The sequence below is a fragment of the Heptranchias perlo genome, chromosome 21, assembly GCF_035084215.1.
Source record: "Heptranchias perlo isolate sHepPer1 chromosome 21, sHepPer1.hap1, whole genome shotgun sequence".
Classification (NCBI taxonomy): domain Eukaryota; kingdom Metazoa; phylum Chordata; class Chondrichthyes; order Hexanchiformes; family Hexanchidae; genus Heptranchias; species Heptranchias perlo.
In genome coordinates, this window is record NC_090345.1 from 7,713,046 (window position 1) to 7,730,735 (window position 17,690).

General features: G+C 45.5%; 1 protein-coding gene across 1 annotated transcript in view; it reads right to left on the minus strand.

The window, feature by feature from the left end:
- Positions 1-278: 278 nt before the first annotated feature.
- The window catches only part of pyroxd2 (pyridine nucleotide-disulphide oxidoreductase domain 2), a 31,041-nt gene continuing 13,629 nt past the window's right edge, over positions 279-17,690 (minus strand). Inside the window, exons 7-16 of the mRNA XM_068002047.1 lie at positions 17,490-17,551; positions 16,023-16,120; positions 14,912-15,053; positions 14,186-14,320; positions 12,677-12,749; positions 9,832-9,988; positions 9,162-9,316; positions 3,700-3,806; positions 1,496-1,616; positions 279-573 (exon numbers count right to left, since the gene is read on the minus strand). Of these exons, the coding sequence (XP_067858148.1) occupies positions 503-573; positions 1,496-1,616; positions 3,700-3,806; positions 9,162-9,316; positions 9,832-9,988; positions 12,677-12,749; positions 14,186-14,320; positions 14,912-15,053; positions 16,023-16,120; positions 17,490-17,551 (1,121 nt within the window). The 3' untranslated portion in view covers positions 279-502. The remainder of the gene's footprint in view (positions 574-1,495; positions 1,617-3,699; positions 3,807-9,161; positions 9,317-9,831; positions 9,989-12,676; positions 12,750-14,185; positions 14,321-14,911; positions 15,054-16,022; positions 16,121-17,489; positions 17,552-17,690) is intronic.

Consider the following 17,690-nt stretch of genomic DNA (forward strand, 5'->3'; position numbering starts at 1 on the left):
GCTTTTTTGACATTAAAATCCAATTTTATATAGATTAGGGTGCAGCCCTTGAAAGATCATTTTACAATAAAGCAACATAACTTAAGGTCAAGTGGACATGGGTTCCTGACATCTTAAACACCCCCACTCCCATCAAAGTGCCTTTATCTTGATCAAAGATTTCTCTGCCTATGAGACAAATCTGAGCAGCCGTTTTAGTTTTTAGTAAAGGGCATGGAATCCATCTTAGACCTGGTTTATCACAACTCTTAAATGACATATAGCACATACCCCAAAGATAATTATCCAGCTTTTATTGGGTTTTGAAATTCTTCTTTCAGAGATTGATTTTCACATTTAATTCAGAACCTGAAAATTATACGGCTTACTTTTTTTTAAATACAAGCAACATAACATATTAATTTAATAAAGTGTATCATTTCAAACTCAGAGCAGCAGGATGCGTGAGTGCATTCTTTTGTGACGATGTATTCTGAGCCAGGATCCTGGGCAGGAGGGTCTGTTAAGACCTTTTCAGGTCAGATAAGACAACATGTGCTGCATTACGCCCTGCTGATCCCATCACCCCACCGCCTAATGGAATAAATAGAGAACAGTCACTTAATTAGTCATTAAGGAACAGGCTATTCGACCATGCAGGGCATCATATCTGACCCTGATCCTGTTTTCACAGCACCTTCCAAACCCGTGACCTCCACCACCTAGAAGGACAAGTTTAGCAGGGGCCAGGGAACACCATCACCTCCCAAGCGCCCCTCCAAGTCACACGCCACCCCGACCTGAACATATATCGACCGTTCCTTCATCATCGCTGGGTCAGAATCCCGGAACTCCCTACCTAACAGCATTGTGGGAGCAGCTTCACCGCACGGACACAAGAAGAAGGCCCACCGCCATCTTCCCAAGGGCAACTAGGGATGGGCAATAAATGCCGGCCTCGCCAGCGATGCCCACATCCCGAGAACGAATACATTAAAAAAAAAACACGCACACGCACTTTCCGACAGAGGTCAATGGATAGTGATTGGTAGAAGGAGCCCTGGTTGATTATTCTAGCCATTTAACATTCCATTTAACTTTCCGGTTGGGTTTTTAATTAGTGTCCAACTGCTTCTCAGTTCAAGACTGTCATTTTTGAAGTCCACATAATGTCCCAGAGTTTGCGCCAGAATACCACTGATATAAACCCACCCATATATCTCGGGCCTCCAGGGTTTGATGTATGTGGAAGAGCATTTCATGAGGCCTGTCAGAAGCTTATTGACGTATTTTGAGGCTGTTTTTCCAATGAAAGAAAAAAGCAAAATACCACAGATGCTTGAAATCTGACAAAGGGTCACAGGCCTGAAACGTTAACCCTAACTCCCTCCCTTCACAGTTGCCTGACCTGCTGAGTGTTTCCGGCATTTCCAGCCACTCACTGTGCAAACCCTTTGAGCCTCTGGGTGAGCCCAGAGTTCATTATTTTTTAAACAGCCATTAATTAAATAATTACCTGGGTGAGCTCCACTTCCACATAGGTACAGGCCTTTGACAGGTGATCTGTAGTTGGAATAGGAGGGCAAAGGTCGTGTCATGTACAGCTGATCAAGTGACATCGCTCCATGGAAAATATTCTGCAAGGAAATTTCGCAATTGTAAATAATTATTCAAACAGATACTAAATCATGCAGAATAGCAGAGATAGATATATAAGCACGGCCTTTGGGAATGATACAAAAGTGTAATGCAGTGAGGGGCATGTTACAGGATGGGACTTTGTTACATTTTTAGAGTTTTATGGATATCTTTGGTACCATTCTCGTAAATCTCCTCTGTACCCTCTCTAAGGCCTTGACATCCTTCCTAAAGTATACTGCCCAGAATTGGACACAATACTCCAGCTGAGGATGAACCAGTGAAGCTGAGGCCTAGCCTGTGAGGCTGGTTTGACTGTGACTAACATCCCTTTATTTCTGCTTAAAATTTTGAGTATTGATGTCAACAGTAGATGTGTCAGGTAGAGGAGCACTGAATGAACATGGGTAGTTATAATAAACATGGTGGGGAAATGGCTTTTATTGACATAAATTCATGCCCCCTCCCCCAGACTTTTATCTCAATTGAGGTACCAGCACTCACTGCGAAACAAACCACAAAGATATTAAAATCTTCTTTGCCTGTTTGAGGACCAACCTCTGACAACAGTGCAGTAGTAGGAGATTTAGTTTTCTCTGGTGGTGCAGTGCTACTGAGCCAAGGACAAAGGAAGAGATGAGAAATGTGAGAAATGAAAGAAACAAGTCTATATGTGGTTATTCTGCCCAGGAATGGACTCAAGGAGAGATGAGTATAAAACAACCAGGCTTACAGTGATTTGTAGGAGAGCACAAGAAGCATTCAAAGAAGAAGTCGTCAATGAAGTATTAACCCCCTCAAATCTCCCAGATCTAGGACCTGATCACCCTTGGTTCTGAGTTGTCCACTGACTCAGGGAGCACAGTTCAGATATAGACACATCACTGTAGTGCCGATTCTCCGACTCATGCTCCCTTTGACTGTGACTCCCCACTGGGAGTGCAGGGTTGATGAATTTTCCCCTGTGGTATTCATGTAAAGTCATTTTGGTGCGTTATTTTAATGAAGCCAGTAGAATGTTGAACTGTACAGCTAAAACAGCGGAATACAAGTCAGAAGAAGTCAGGGTCAAACAGTTTAATTCACGGCCACTTCTCCTCCGGGAATGCCCCACCTTCTCTCCGACGGGATTTCCGTTTGTCTTTTTTAACTTGTTCACCTTCATTGATTTCTGTTTCCCTTCTCGTGTTTGATCAGGTTTCTTCCAAAACTCACTTTCACAGCCACATCTCTTTCCCCTTCCCACTCCTACTCTGACCTCTCTGTCCTCGGCCTCTTACACTGTTCCAATGAAGCTCAATGTAAGCTCGAGGAACAGCACCTCATCTTTCATTTAGGCACTTTACAACCTTCCGGACTCAACACTGATTTCAATAACTTCAGTTCATAACCACTGCTCCCATTTCTTCGGTCAGCTAGTGCTGGTAATGGTTCTGCTGCTGCCATTTACAGCTACTCCTGATCAATCCTTTGTTTCTTAACCTGTTCCATAACCACCTTCCTTGCCTTGCACCATCATCCCTTTTGTCATTTAATCACTCGTGCCCTCTACCCTATCACAGACCTTCCCTTTTGTTCTTTCCTCCCCTCCCCTCCCTCCCCGGCTCTGTACTTGCTCAAAAACTTTAACTCTTTTAACATCTTCCAGTTCTGATGAAAGGTCTTCGACCTGAAACGTTAACTCTGTTTCTTTCTCGACAGATGCTGCCTGACTTGCTGAGCTTCTCCAGCACTTCTGTTTTTATTTCAGATTTCCAGCATCCACTGTATTTTGCTTTTGAAGTCATGATCAAAACTGTATAGAGTTGTTAGTCAGACCTTGAGTACGGTGTCCAGTTCTGGGCAATGAGACACCAGGGAGACATTCAAGCCCTGGAGGTGGTGTAAGACACAGGATTATCCCCAGCCTTAGAGGTCTGAGTGATGAGGAAAGACCAGAGAGACTTAGGTTCTCCCCAAACTTCTTAACCAGTGCAGTATCAGAGGATATTAAAAACCCTCCAAGGGTCATGAGCAACGCCATCCTGTTCAATGTATGAGACTGTGATTTTAATCGACCTTTGTTACAGTACCAATACTAACCCCTCCAGTTAATCCAAACACCTTCTCCATGTCTGGTGGCGTCAAGATATCACGTCCGACCACGGAGGCCTTGAAACCTGGAGCATACTGCTCAATGCAGTCAAACACTGAGGATAGCAAGAGAAGAGTGATTATCATTTACACATTAGAGAAATGGAAATTAGACTTCCTGCAATCTTTATTTTTCCTTTCAAGTTTTCTCCCCTCCTCTCCTGAAGGCATTCACTCTTGCTGGTGCCCTCCAGTGACTTATTCAGGTATCCATTCTTGGTGTGATTGTTCGCAGGCTATTCGATTCTGGAGGGATCATGGCTGAGCCCAATGTTGTCCTCACTGATTGTCACACACGCGTGTTTTTTACAGAAGGGATCACTGAATGGAGGAAATTATTCCCAATTTTGTAGCTCGGGGGCGTTGAGGTCGATGGTCATAGTTGAACTGCTTTCTTACCAAGGTCATTTAACTCATCATAGACCAGAGGTTAAACCAGGGGCCTCAGGTGCATACGGCTTAGAACGACCCCAAACAATGCAGTTGCCCACTAGGTCATTGGACAGCCTCCTTCCTACACTCTTAACTAGAAAGGGCTTTGACCATCAACCTATAGCAGAAAATGTGAGCTTCACTGAACAAAAAATCCCATCAAAACAGTCTGTAATTTTCACATTGAACAGAGGCATAGCACTTGACAAATAATAACACTGCATCAAAATAAAGGTCATAACTAATCACGCTGTGTACACTTTTCCTGAAGAATTGAGCCATTTCTGCCATTTTATTACCCAACTCAATACTGAACATTCGAGTTAGAATTCCTCACTTCCTGGTTCCATGCTCATGCAAACTCAACCGGAAAATTTGGTTGGAAAAGTAAACATAGACTTCTGGGATACTGAATTTACCAAACTGCTGGAGTCACTGAAGTAACCGGCAAGAGGAAGGATGCAGTTAAGGGGCTGAAGGTGCAGTTGAAGAGGAAGGTTTTGAGGAGGCTTTTGAAGTGGGGAGAGACGTGGCAAGGAGGAGGGGGTTAGGAAGAGAATTACCCAGAGCGTAGAGGAGGGGGAATGACTGATGGCTCAGCCACCGCTGGCAAAGTAGGGGGATGGGGGGGGGGGCGAGGGGTGCGAGAAACACACGCCAGAATCAGAGTCAGAAGAGCGAAGGTTGCAGGTGGACACATTTGGGAGGAAGGTTGGAGTGTGGTGTTCGAGGTATTTGTAGACAAGGATGAGAATTGCCAGTGGAGGTCGGCAAGGGCAGGGGTGATGGGTTGGAGAGTCAGCGACGAAGATTTAAGATTGTCACTAAGAAAGTGAAGTTAGGAGAAATTTCTTTACACAGAGGGTTGTTGGAGCATGGAATGCTTTGCCATAGTGAACAGTTGAGGTAAAAGATCATTGCAACCTTTAAGGGAAAAGTGTATAAATATTTGAAGCACGGAAAGATACAGGACTATGGAGAGAGAGCGGGGCAATGCGATTAGTTTTGGATTGCTTTAGCAAAGAGCCAGCACAGAAACAACAGGCTGAATGGCCCCCTTTTGTGCTGTAAAGAACTATGGTTCTTTCTGTCAATACGTATAGGCCTGTTGGGCGAAATGTTGCTCAAGATTCTTATGGTTTTAAGGGCGTATTTCAGTATCCATTTGGAATACTAAAAGGATCTTAACAGGTGCAGAAATTAATTTGCCCTCTTCTACACCTTACCCGGGAGCATTTCATTGCGTTGCCATAGAATCATAGGATCATAGAAAGGTTATAACACGAAGAAGGCCATTCGGCCCATCAAGTTCGTGCCGGCTCTATGCAAGAGCAATCCAGCCACTCCCACTCCCCCACCCTATCCCCATAGCCCTGCAAATGTTTTACTTTCAAGAACTTATCCAGTTCCCTTTTGAAAGCCACAATTGAATCTGCCTCCACCACCCCCTCGGGCAGTGCATTCCACTTCTAACCACTCGCTGTGTAAAAACATTTTTCCTCATGTCACCTTTGGTTCTTTTGCCAATCACTTTAAATCTATGTCCTCTGGATCTTGACCCTTCCACCAATGGGAACAGTTTCTCTCTATCTATTCTGTCTAGACCCTTCATGATTTTGAATCCCTCTATCAAATCTTCTCTCAACCATCTCTGTTCCAAGGAGAACAGCCCCAGCTTCTCCAGTCTATCCGCGTAACTAAAGTCTCTCATCCCTAGAACCATTCTAGTAAATCTTTTCTGCACCCCCACTAAGGCCTTCACATCTTTCCTAAAGTACGGTGCCCAGAATTGGACACAATACTCCAGTTGTGGCCGAACCAGTGTTTTATAAAGGTTCCTCATGACTTTCTTGCTTTTGTACTCTATTCCTCTATTTATAAAGCCCAGGATCCCATATGCTTTTTCAACCGCTTTCTCAACCTGCCCTACCACTTTCAACAATTTGTGCACATATACCCTCAGATCTCTCTGTTCCTGTACCTCTTTTAGAATTGTGCCCTCTAGTTTTATATTGCCTCTCATAGAAACGTAGGAAATAGGAGCAGCAGTAGGCCATGCTGCACCATTCAATATGATCATGGCTGATCCTATATCTCAATACTATATTCCTGCTCTCTCCCCATACCCTTTGATGTCTTTTGTGTCTAGAAATCTATCTAGCTCCTTCTTAAATATATTCAGTGACTAGGCCTCCACAGCCTTCTGTGGTAGAGAATTCCACAGGTTCACCATCCTCTGAGTGAAGAAATTTCTCCTCATCTCAGTCCTAAATGTCCTACCTTGTATCCTGAGACTGTGATCCCTGTTCTGGACCCCCCAGCCAGGGGAAACAGCCTCCCTGCATTCAGTCTGCCTAGCCCCGTCAGAATTTTATATGTTTCAATGAGATCCCCTCTCATTCTTCTAAACTCGAGTGAATACAGGCCAAGTCAACCCAATCTCTCCTCATATGACAGTCCTGCCAGCCCAGGAATCAGACTGGTGAACCTTCGCTGCACTCCCTCTATGGCAAGTATATCCTTCCTTAGGTAAGGAGACCAAAACTGCACACAATACTCCAGGTGTGGAATCCTCGTTCTTCCCACTGTAATGTATTACTTCGCATTTTTCTGTGTTAAATTTCGTCTGCCACATGTCCGCCCATTCCACCAGCCTGTCCAGTTCTGGTCACCGCACTTTCGGAAAGATGTGAAGACCTTAGATAGGGTGCAGAAAAGATTTACTGGAATGTTCCCAGGGATGAGGGACTTCAGCTACATGGATAGACTGGAGAAGCTGGGGTTGTTCTCCTCGGAACAGAGAAGATTGCGAGGAGATTTGACAGAGGTATTTAAAATCATGAAGGGTGTAGACAGAGTAGATAGAGAGAAACTGTTCCCATTGGAAGAAGGGTCAAGAACCAGAGGACATGGATTTAAGGTGATTGGCAAATGAACCAAAGGTGACATGAGGAAAAACTTTTTTACGCAGCGAGTGGTTAGGATCTGGAATGCACTGCCCGAGGGTGTGGTGGAGGCAGATTCAATCATGGCTTTTAAAAGGGAACTGGATAAGTACTGGAAAGGTAAAAAATTTGCAGGGCTATGGGATAGGGCGGGGGAATGGGATCTGCTGGATTGCTCTTGCATAGAGCCGGCACAGACTCAATGGGCCGAATGGCCTCCTTCCGTGCTGTAACCTTTCTACGATTCTTCTTGAGGCGTTGCTCTCCGTGTGGTGGAGGTGCTCTCACAGTGCTGCTCGGCAGCACTGATGATGAAGGAATGGCGAGCGGTTTAAAAAAATTGGTGGCCAACTTTGGAACAATTGCACACAAGCAAGGTTTACACGTCAGCAAAGTTCCATTCAACGTCTTGCACTTCTGCTGATTTACACAAGAAACAGGAAAGCGGGAAAACTAAACATGCTCCAGAGACAATGCAACCAAACGCTCCCAGGTAAGGCACGGAATAGGGCAAATTAATTTCTGCACTGCCATTATGATCCCTGTAGTATTCCAAATGGGTGTTCATGTCAAGGGGAAGGTCCAATTGACCAAGAATCTAAAAACCACATTGCTGGACTCTACGAGCGGGCTGAGAGTTTAGCCCAACTGTGACGAGAATAAAATGTCAGCCTCTCCGTGCCCGTGTACAGCCCCAGTGGCGATTTACAATCGTACTTTGCTTTTAAAAAGAAAGACTTGCATTTATATAGCGCTTCTCACAACGAAAGGACGTCCCAAAGTGCTTTACAGCCAAAGAAGTACTTTTGAATTGTAGTCACTGTTGTAATGTAGGAAATGCGGCAGCCAATTTGCAAACAGCAAGCTCCCACAAAACAGCAATGAGATAAATGACCAGATAATCTATTTTAGTGATGTTGGTTGAAGGATAAATATTGGCCAAGACACTAGGGAGAACTCTGCTCTTTTTCGAAATAGTGCCGTGGAATCTTTTATGTCCATCTGAGAGGGCAGACAGGGCCTCAGTTTAACGTCTCATCCAAAAGACGGCACTTCCGACAGTGCAGCATCCCCTCAGTACTGCACTGGAATGTCAGCCTAGATTTTGTGCTCAAGTCTCTGGAATGGGGCTTGAGCCCACAATCCAGAGGCGAGAGCCCCAGCTGACACAGACGGGGAACCAACCCGGCTTATCAATTGATGTTCTGATCACACCTTGGCCATGTTTGCCCCCTCGCTTACATTAGAGTGCTGCCCTAGGGGAGGGTCCATTCTGGTCCCAGCAGTGGCTTCAATGCAGCTCACCGCAGCTGGTGTGATTAGACCCTCCCTATACACAACTGCGTGGCACTCAACAAGTGTACCCAAGCTCCTCGAACAGTCTGCACCGTCATATTAAATCACCTGGGGAGAAGGGGTTCAAATCAAGTTGTATCATATTAGTAACAAGCACGTTAACCCATTCATAGGACATCCCACCAGCTGATATTTTAAGAAAGGAATTAACTGGTCATTTTAAAGGAGTTAAACAGTAGACAGAGAAACTTCAGTGTGCTTGCTACTAATATCCACAGCTCAATTTCAATCCATAAACATCTTCGAGCATCCTCATCTATCAGTCTCACTTTTAGTGGATTTGTTTTCTGTCCATTTAAGCTAATGCCCCACCATTGGCGGCCCAGCCTTCAGCTGTCTACTTTAACATAGTAAAACGTCCCAAGGCGCTTCGGCTCGAGGGGCCGAATGGCCTACTCCTGCTCCTATCTCTTATGGTCTTATGGTCTTCACCGGAGCATAATCAGACAGAAATTGACACTGAACCACTTAAAGAGATATTAGGATAGGTGACCAAAAGTTTTGGTCAAAGAGGTAGGTTTTAAGGAGGGGAACGAGATGGAGAGGCAGAGAGGTAAAGGGAGGGAATCCCAAAGCTTAGGGCCTAAAACTCTTGATAGAGCTCAGGTGAAGTATTCCCCTGGTACACCCACTAATTCTGAGCGACCTTCTGTGCAGATATTTAGTTCCATTGTCTACCTCTATCAGCGTAGAGATTTCTATCCAGCTCGTCCCATTCTTTTCCTCCTTGCAGATAGTATGGAGTGTACTGGGTAAAGATGGAGATGACGTGGCAGCCTAGTGGAGCAATGGTAGGATCCAGAATCGAGGGGATACATAACTCGATCAACGGTCTTATTGAGAGAAGACAAAAAAAAAGCCTTTAATTCTTATTAATTACAACTTGACGGCCCCTGAAGGGGTTCAGTTAGTTGGAAATACATGCAATTTTATGCTGTACTGAATTCCAGAACTGAGGGCATAGATTCAAGGTAAGGAAACTAAAGAAAAGAGGCAATTCAGACAAAATCTCTTTAACACAAGGGTGAACACATGTAGCAAAAAAGGAAGAAAAGAAAGAAAAAGAAAAATCTTGCATTTACATAGTGCTTTTCATGTCTTCAGGATGTCCCAAAGTACTGCACAGCCAATGAATTACCTTTGAAGAGCAGTCACTGTTGTTTTGTAGGGAAACACAGAAGCCACTTTGTGCACAGAAAGGTCCCAGAAAAAGCATTGAGATAAACGAGCAGGTAATCTATTTTTTGGTGGTGTTGGTTTAGGGATAAATATTCAGCGAGGACACCCGGAGAACTCCCCGACTGTATATACAATTAACACCGAGCACAACTAACAATTTGGATCGTACCTTGTGGATGGAATTCCCTTGCAGGCATCATCATATGCCACTTCAATATAGGCCATATCCTCACAGTTCAAATGAATGGTGCCAGCTATACAGTGGGAAGGGGGTATTCCATCATCGTTGGGTACGGCCAGGAAGTTTGGTAAGTGATCCACGGCAACTGGCAATATCAGAAAATGAACAACATTAATACTGCTCCCACAGCCCTCTTTAGCATCATGTTTAGCGTGCAGATGGAAGTTATTCAGTATTGTTCCCATGTTCTTTTCTAGCCTTCGTTACCAATTGGCCTGTCTTGAGTTTGGAATTGTTGGTGGGGGCCGGGTGCTAGAGGTGGGTTGGGACACTGCTCTTTTACTTCTGGGCCCTGGTCCGAATCCAGCCCAGATTAATAGGGTGAACCAAAATGATACCGGGGCTTAAAGGGTTAAATTATGAGGCCAGGTTGGCTTGTATTCCCTTGAGTTTAGAAGATTGAGGGGTGATCTAATCGAGGTGTTTAAAATGATAAAAGGATTCAATAGAGTAAATACAGAGAAACTATTTCCTCTGGTGGGGGAACAAGGGGGCACAATCTTAAAATTAGAGCTCGGTCCTTCAGGGGTGAAATCAGGAAGCACTTTTTCACACTAATAGTAGTGGAAATCTGGAATTCTCTCCCCCAAAAAGCTGTGGATGCTGGGGGTCAATTGGAGCTTTCAAGACTAAGATAGATAGATTTTTGTTAGGTAAGGGTATCAAGGGGTATGGATCAAAGGCAGGTAAAGGGAGTTGAGGTACAGATCAGCCATGACCAAATTGAATGGCGGAAGAGGCTCAAGGGGCTGAATGGCCTACTCCTGACCAGTAGAATCCAGAGGGTAATGGTGCAGGGACTGTCATCAGCCTGGGAGAATGTTACCAGTGGGGTCCCACAGGGATCTGTTTCGGGACCTCTTTTGTGTAATATCTCCTTAAATGATCTGCAACTAGGAGTCACAAACTAAACTTGCAGATGATACAAAACTAATGAAGGTGGTAGACTCCAAAGCAGAACAAGATAAGCTACAAAAGGATTTGAATATACTGGGGAATTGGGCAGATGAAATTCAATGTAGAGAAAGGCAAAGTGCTTCGCATGAGGACAAAAAAATCCAGGAAGGGACTATTACTTAAATGTAAAGAAAATAATGTACATGGAAAATGAAAGAGATCTTGGGGGTCCTGATTGACAATAAATTGAAGCTATCGCAACAATGCCAGGCGGCGGTGAGTAAAGCAAATCAGATGTTGGGATGTATTAAAAGGTCAAAGTTGAGCCAAAAATAGTGAGGCAGTCCTGCCAATTTATAAATCATTGGTGCGACTGCACTTAGAATACTGTGTATAGTTCTGGTCGCTACAGTACAAAAAGCATATTGCAGCTATTGAAAGGATACAGAAGAGAACAACCAGAATGATTGAGGGGATGGAGGGATTGGAATATGAGGAGCGATTATATAAATTGGGTACGTTCTGACTGGAAAAGAGAAGGTTGAGAGGTGATATAATTGCTGTTTTTAGGACTCTAAAGGGACTGGATAATGTAAACCATAACAAGCTGTTGCACCTTATCCAGAACCAGAGAACACGGCCTGCGTTTGAAGGGGGGGAAATTCAAAACTAATCTGCGGAAACAATATTTCAGTGAGTGAGTGGCCAATCTATGGAACAGGCTCCCTGGGGAGACGGTGGAAGCAGTTAGTATTGATTCATTCTAATGCAAATTAGATAGATTTCTTTCAGAAAATATCATTTTAGGATACAGTATATGAGTAATTTGAGACATGACGTGTGGTGAGTGTAACAGGCTCGGGAGGAACAGGTGACTTTGGACCTATGGTTCCCAAAGCTCTCCACCACTGGGGGTTTTCCTCGCCTCATGTCTAGGTCTTTTGGAGACTAATCGATGGAGATTGATTGCTCTGATTAGTCAACAACTCCATATTGTTGTATCATGTGACTACCAGGACAGTAAAAGGCCAACAACCTTGGTATTTTCGTTTGTCCAGCAATTCCTGTGATCCAGCCGGGGCCAGTGGACAGCGATGGGAACCCTGACCGATTTGTTCATCTCCCCAGCCCGTATTAGCCCAGGATGATACCACTTCTGTGCACTTCGCACGTCCTATCATTTGGGCAAATAGTGGCACAAGCGGAGGCCTGGAAGCGTAGGCCGTTTCTCCACTCTCTCAGTAAAGGGACCCAAAAAAAGGAGGACAAAATATCAATTTTAAAAATCCCGCCATTATAATTCAACCCAAGGGATTACGCAACAGAAAATTATTATCAGCATTCCCCAGTAAACAGCTGCTAAGTGAACAAAATAGAAAAAACGAGACTCATTACTGCATAGGAACTGAACGTATATCTGAATATATCCATTACTTAGTTCTGATGTGGAGATGCCGGTGATGGACTGGGGTGGACAAATGTAAGGAGTCTTACAACACCAGGTTATAGTCCAACAGTTTTATTTGAAAATCACAAGCTTTCGGAGGCTTCCTCCTTCGTCAGGTGAGTGTGGGATTCCATAAAAGTACAGCATATATAGTAAGAGAACATTTATAGTCTCTGACTATATATGATGTACTTTTATGGAATCCCACACTCACCTGACGAAGGAGGAAGCCTCCGAAAGCTTGTAATTTCAAATAAAACTGTTGGACTATAACCTGGTGTTGTAAGACTCCTTACATTACTTAGTTCAGCTTACAGTGCCACAGTGTGGCGAGACTTGTATTCACATCTGTGGCCCACCGCTCTCCGAGACTGACACGTGGTCACTTTATCCAAATCTATCTTGCCATCTTACGAACAGTCTACGTACCATTGATTTTTGTGACGGGAGAAGTGTAGTCGATGGCCAAAACCTCCTTAACAAAGGCTTTGGGCAGCGAGTCCTGGAGCAGACAGAAACCAATTTCAAATTAGACAAGAAAGGCACCTGGGTCAATTTTCAACATACCCCGCCTGGCCGTAACGCTGGCATTGTGGATTGGCCGCCCGTTATACAAACTGGCTGGTATTCACTTCCGTTGCCAATTGTCGTTCAGCCCTAGTGTTATCCTTGGCTCAGTGGTAGCACTCCCGCCTCTGAGTCAGAGAGTTCAACTTTAACTCCCCCTGGCGGAAGCTGGCTGGAACCGTCTTTAAGAATGCAGATCAGGCTCCAAAGACGTCATCGGGGCCTGACTGCAATAGTAGCCTAAGGCTTGTGCGGGGGAGCAGTGGCGGTTTCACGACCAGGCCAAACCTGCCGGGATCAAAGGCCAGAAGCTGCTATAGGCCGCGCATGAAAACCTTGGGTCTCCCCCGCCCCGCACTTCCCCCGCCCTGACTGCGATCGCACTGCGCCCCCTCCCCTTATTTCCGGGGACCGCTCCGTCGGGTCTCCAGCGTCGGCCTTCTGCTGCCCGAAATCCCGCTCCCGCCCGCCGGCCAGGTACCGATTCCCACCGGGTTCGGGCAGGAGTCCGACCTTCCGTGTTAAAATGGGACCCTGGAGCTGAAATCTCTCTGGGCCTCCTGCGGAACCGGCAGGCGAGCTTGCTGCTCAGCCCCCATCCACCCCACCACCGCCGCAACACACCGACCCCACCTCCCGTTAAAATCAACCCCAAGATCCATCCACGTTAATAGGATAGAAAGATTCTCCGCGTGACTGCTTCAATGCCTCAGTGTGATACTGAGCCCTACAGATCAGGAATGTCCCAGGTTTAATCCTCCGTCACCGCTTAGTTAGCTAAACTCAGCCAAGATGGTGGCAGGAGTGAAGTGCGACAGTTGTCCTCAGTACCCTTGGGCTCGGAAGAGGAAACTCAGCCAGGGTTACCGCTCCTGATTTTCAAAAAATTATTCATTCTTGGGATGTGGGCTTCGCTGGCAAGGCCGGCATTTATTGCCCATCCCTAGTTGCCCCTTGAGAAGGTGGTGGTGGGCCTTCTTCTTGAACCGCTGCAGTCCGTGTGGTGAAAGTGCTCCCGCAGTGCTGTTAGTTAGGAAATTCCAGGATTTTGACCCAGTGATGATGAAGGGGGCGGACGATATACGTCCATGTCAGGATGGTGCGTGTGACTTGGGAGGGAACTTGGAGGTGATTGCAATTCAGCAATCACTACTGAAAAGCAAGCACTTTGAACAAGGAGTGGGGACAGGATTAGGCTCAACTGTTGGACTCGCCACCATTGAACAGTCTGCCAACACTCACTGTCAGAGGAATGGCCACTTGAGTGAGGTATAAGGGGGTGCACAGTGCCCTTGGAAGTGAATGAGTCACCACCGTAGGACCGGGAGTGGAAAGGGGAGGGAAAAAAAAAGAAACATCATCCAATCTCACCTTTGGAGTCAGCTCGAGGAAGGTCACATGAGCAGTGGCATTGGATAAAACCACTTTGCTTCTTATCTCAGTTCCATCTTGCAGCGCAACTCCCTGTGTGGTCCCATTACTGTCCACTAGAATAGAGTTCACTGGCTGTTCGACAGAGAGAGAGAGGGAAAGAGTGAGAGAGAAAGAAAGAGAGAAATGTATTGACTTCCATTTAGGATGTAAAAATGTGAATATTACCAACTTTCGTACTTATCAAAGTGCCAAAAACTTGGCAGTAAATTGCTCTAAGATGCCACAAGAATGGATGTGACAACTGCAGATGTCACATTGCTGCAGTCGGGTTGCTATCCTAAGCTGAGAGGTTAAGGCACAGTGTTGAAACAGACTAGAAGGAGCTTTACTCTAGCTACGATATAATGCATGATTAGAGTAACAGTACTGGGTGAAAAAGCAAAAGGGGTTTAATTCTCCTCTCATAGAATCATAGAATCATCCAGCACAGAAGGAGGCCATTCGGCCCATCATGCCTGTGCCAGCTCTTTGACAGAGCTATCCAATTAGTCCCACTCCCCTGCTCTTTCCCTATAGCCCTGCAAATTTTTTCTTTTCAAGTGTTTATCCAATTCCCGTTTGAAAAGTTTTGAAAGTCCCGTCACCCCCAGTGGAAACAGTTTCTCCCTATCTGCTCCATCAAAATTGAAAAGAAACGGTTAGACGAGTAGCCGAGTTGCCTACCTTTTCTGTAAAGATAGAGGCTCCGTGAGCTGCTGCCGCACTTGCAATCGAGTTGGATAGTGCGCCCATCCCACCTTCCACATAACCCCAAGCCCCCTTAATCCCCTCCAGCTCCCCCATCACATGATGAAGCAGCACATACCTAGGATAAACAAGAGGCAAGAGAACAGTTCGTGGACTTTTAAAATATGACTAATAAACTTCCCATGGTCTTACTCGCGGTCATTTGATGAATATCGATATACAAGATGACGATGGAACTGGGAGAGACTTCAGTCATTTTGATACACGGCTCCACCTAGTGGTCAGAGTATGCAACTACATCATGGCCGTTGACATCATAACATTGAATGGTAAATGTTGTCACAAAAGTGTGACCAGAAAATTGCGGCAACAGGAAGCAAGATTTGTGGACAGGTCATGACGTGTGCGAGAATTTTAGTAATATATAGATAGATAATAGATAACGTTGCAAACAGTTCTCATATAATATACACAAGACCTGCTACTTCCGACAAAACATACCTCTGTTACATGCACTGAGAGCTCAGTATTAAAGGTGTTCACATCATGTTGTGCAGTCACACTTCAGTTCAAGGAAAGAACTTGCATTTATATAGCGTCCTTCACAACTTCAAGACATCCCAAAGCAACTTCACAGTCAATTACTTTATTTTTTGAAGCGTAGTCACTGTTGTAATGTAGGAAACGCGGCAGCCAATTTGCGCACAGCAAGATCCCACAAACAGCAATGAGATAAATGACCAGATAAACTGTACTGGTGATGTTGGTTGAGGCCATAAATGTTGGCCAGGATACCAGTAGTAGGAATCCGGAACTCACTCCCCCAAAGGGTTGTGAATGCTGGGGGTAAATTGAAATGTTCAAAACTGACATGGATAGATTTTTTGTTGGGTGAAGGTACCAAGAGATATGGGTCAAAGGCAGGTCAATGGAGTTGCAGTACAATCAGCCATGATCTAATTGAATGGCGGAACAGGCTCGAGGGGCTGAATGGACTACCCCTGTTCCTATTTCGATATGTTTCCTGCGTAAATTCAAGTCAAATTAATTTGCAACAAGTAGACAGAACGGCCGGTGAGTCTCCTACCCGCTCCCTGCGGTCTGTGGGCTTATCATTGCGCCAATAACTCCATCGGTGGCGAGAGTTGCCTTCAGTGGTTCGGATTCAAACCATTGATTTAGAATCTGCCAAAATGAAAAAGATGAACAAGTTGGCGAAGCGACAAAAAGAAATTAGACGCCGTTTTGCGCTGCAGACGGGTGTCCGCTAAACCCCGAATCGAGTCCGCCGACATTAATTTCAGATGGGATCTTTGCAGCTGACAGATAGAACAGATTTTGTTATTTTCCTCCATCCACCTCCCAAAGGTGCTGATCCCACGGGAAGGATTTTAACTCGGAGCAGATTTCCGACGAGAAATGGCTCCGGAGAGTTTATACCCACCACACCCCCATCAGCGGAAGCACCCAGGGCTATAGTGATTTTAACCGCCGTGCGCCCATTTAAATACCGCTGGTCCACTTCCCACCCGGTACCGGGCACGGAACACCTGCCAGGTTCCAGTGGTGGGCGGGGAGTTTCGGGAGGGTCCCTTGGGGAGGAATCTGGGGCACGGGAGGCCGGAACATTCCTTGTGGGTCCCGAAGAAGCACTCCTGTTCCTCCTGGCCCCCTGATAAAAGGAACATATTTCAGTTACCTATTGGGCCTCTTTGTCCTTTCTGCCTCAGCCACAGGATGAGCTGAGAAGAGACACTCCCCCCATTGGTTTGGGTTGGAGATGAACCCAGATCCCAGAGCTGGAAGGATAATGTTCGAACCTTCTCACCGCTGTTATAAATGAATTTAGTTCATAAGCAGGGTCATGTTATCCTTTTTTTAAGATGTAAATATGTAGCAGTAGACTCCTCTCTGTAAAACACCCGGCCACAATGTTCCTTTCAGGTAACACAGTGGAATGTATTTCTACAGAGTTTCTATTGACACCATTGGGTAGGCCAATGAGTTGGAGGTGGGGCGGGACTTACGGCAGGACTCACAGCAAACAGTCTATTTACTCAGCAAACAAGATCGTTATCTACAGCCTATTTCTATTGTACTTTGACCTTGCAATGGCTTTGTGGAACTCTGATGACCAGTTTGATCCTGGGTGAGCTGGGTCAGCAGGAGGAGAGCTACAACTGTCCTCAGTGCACCTGGTCTAAGCGGTGGATTAGGGAATCCCACTCCTGATTGCGACTTCCTCTGGATAATTCATCCATGTAGATGTGGATGAGGGGTAGGATCAGTCTTCCCTGTGATGCCCCCCCCCCCACAGTCAAATGACCCGATGACACTGACTTATCTTGTGTCAGGTACAGCCGCTTAGGTGAGAGACATGAGGGCGTCTGACACCTCGGCAACTGTACCCCAGTGTGAGTCAGGAGAGGTGAGGGGGTGGGGGGGGGGAGAGGAGAGAAAACAGGAAGAGTGAAACTCAGGGTCAGCGCATGGTGTAACTGTGAGATTTAAATAAGCAGCTGTTTCAAGAAAGAAAGATGACTTGTGAGCTTACTTTAGATATTGGAGCAGTCAGTAGTTCGTAGAACTGCGGAATCTGTTTCCCCAGTTTGAAGCCTGCAAGGAAAAGAAGGGAAAACAAGTACACCATTTATGCAAGTCTTGATGTTGCGCTAAAACACAATAAAAGGGTTTACCAATGGGGGAAAGAACTCTTGAAGTCCCATCCCCTCCTGTCGTCTATATTTGGGCCAAT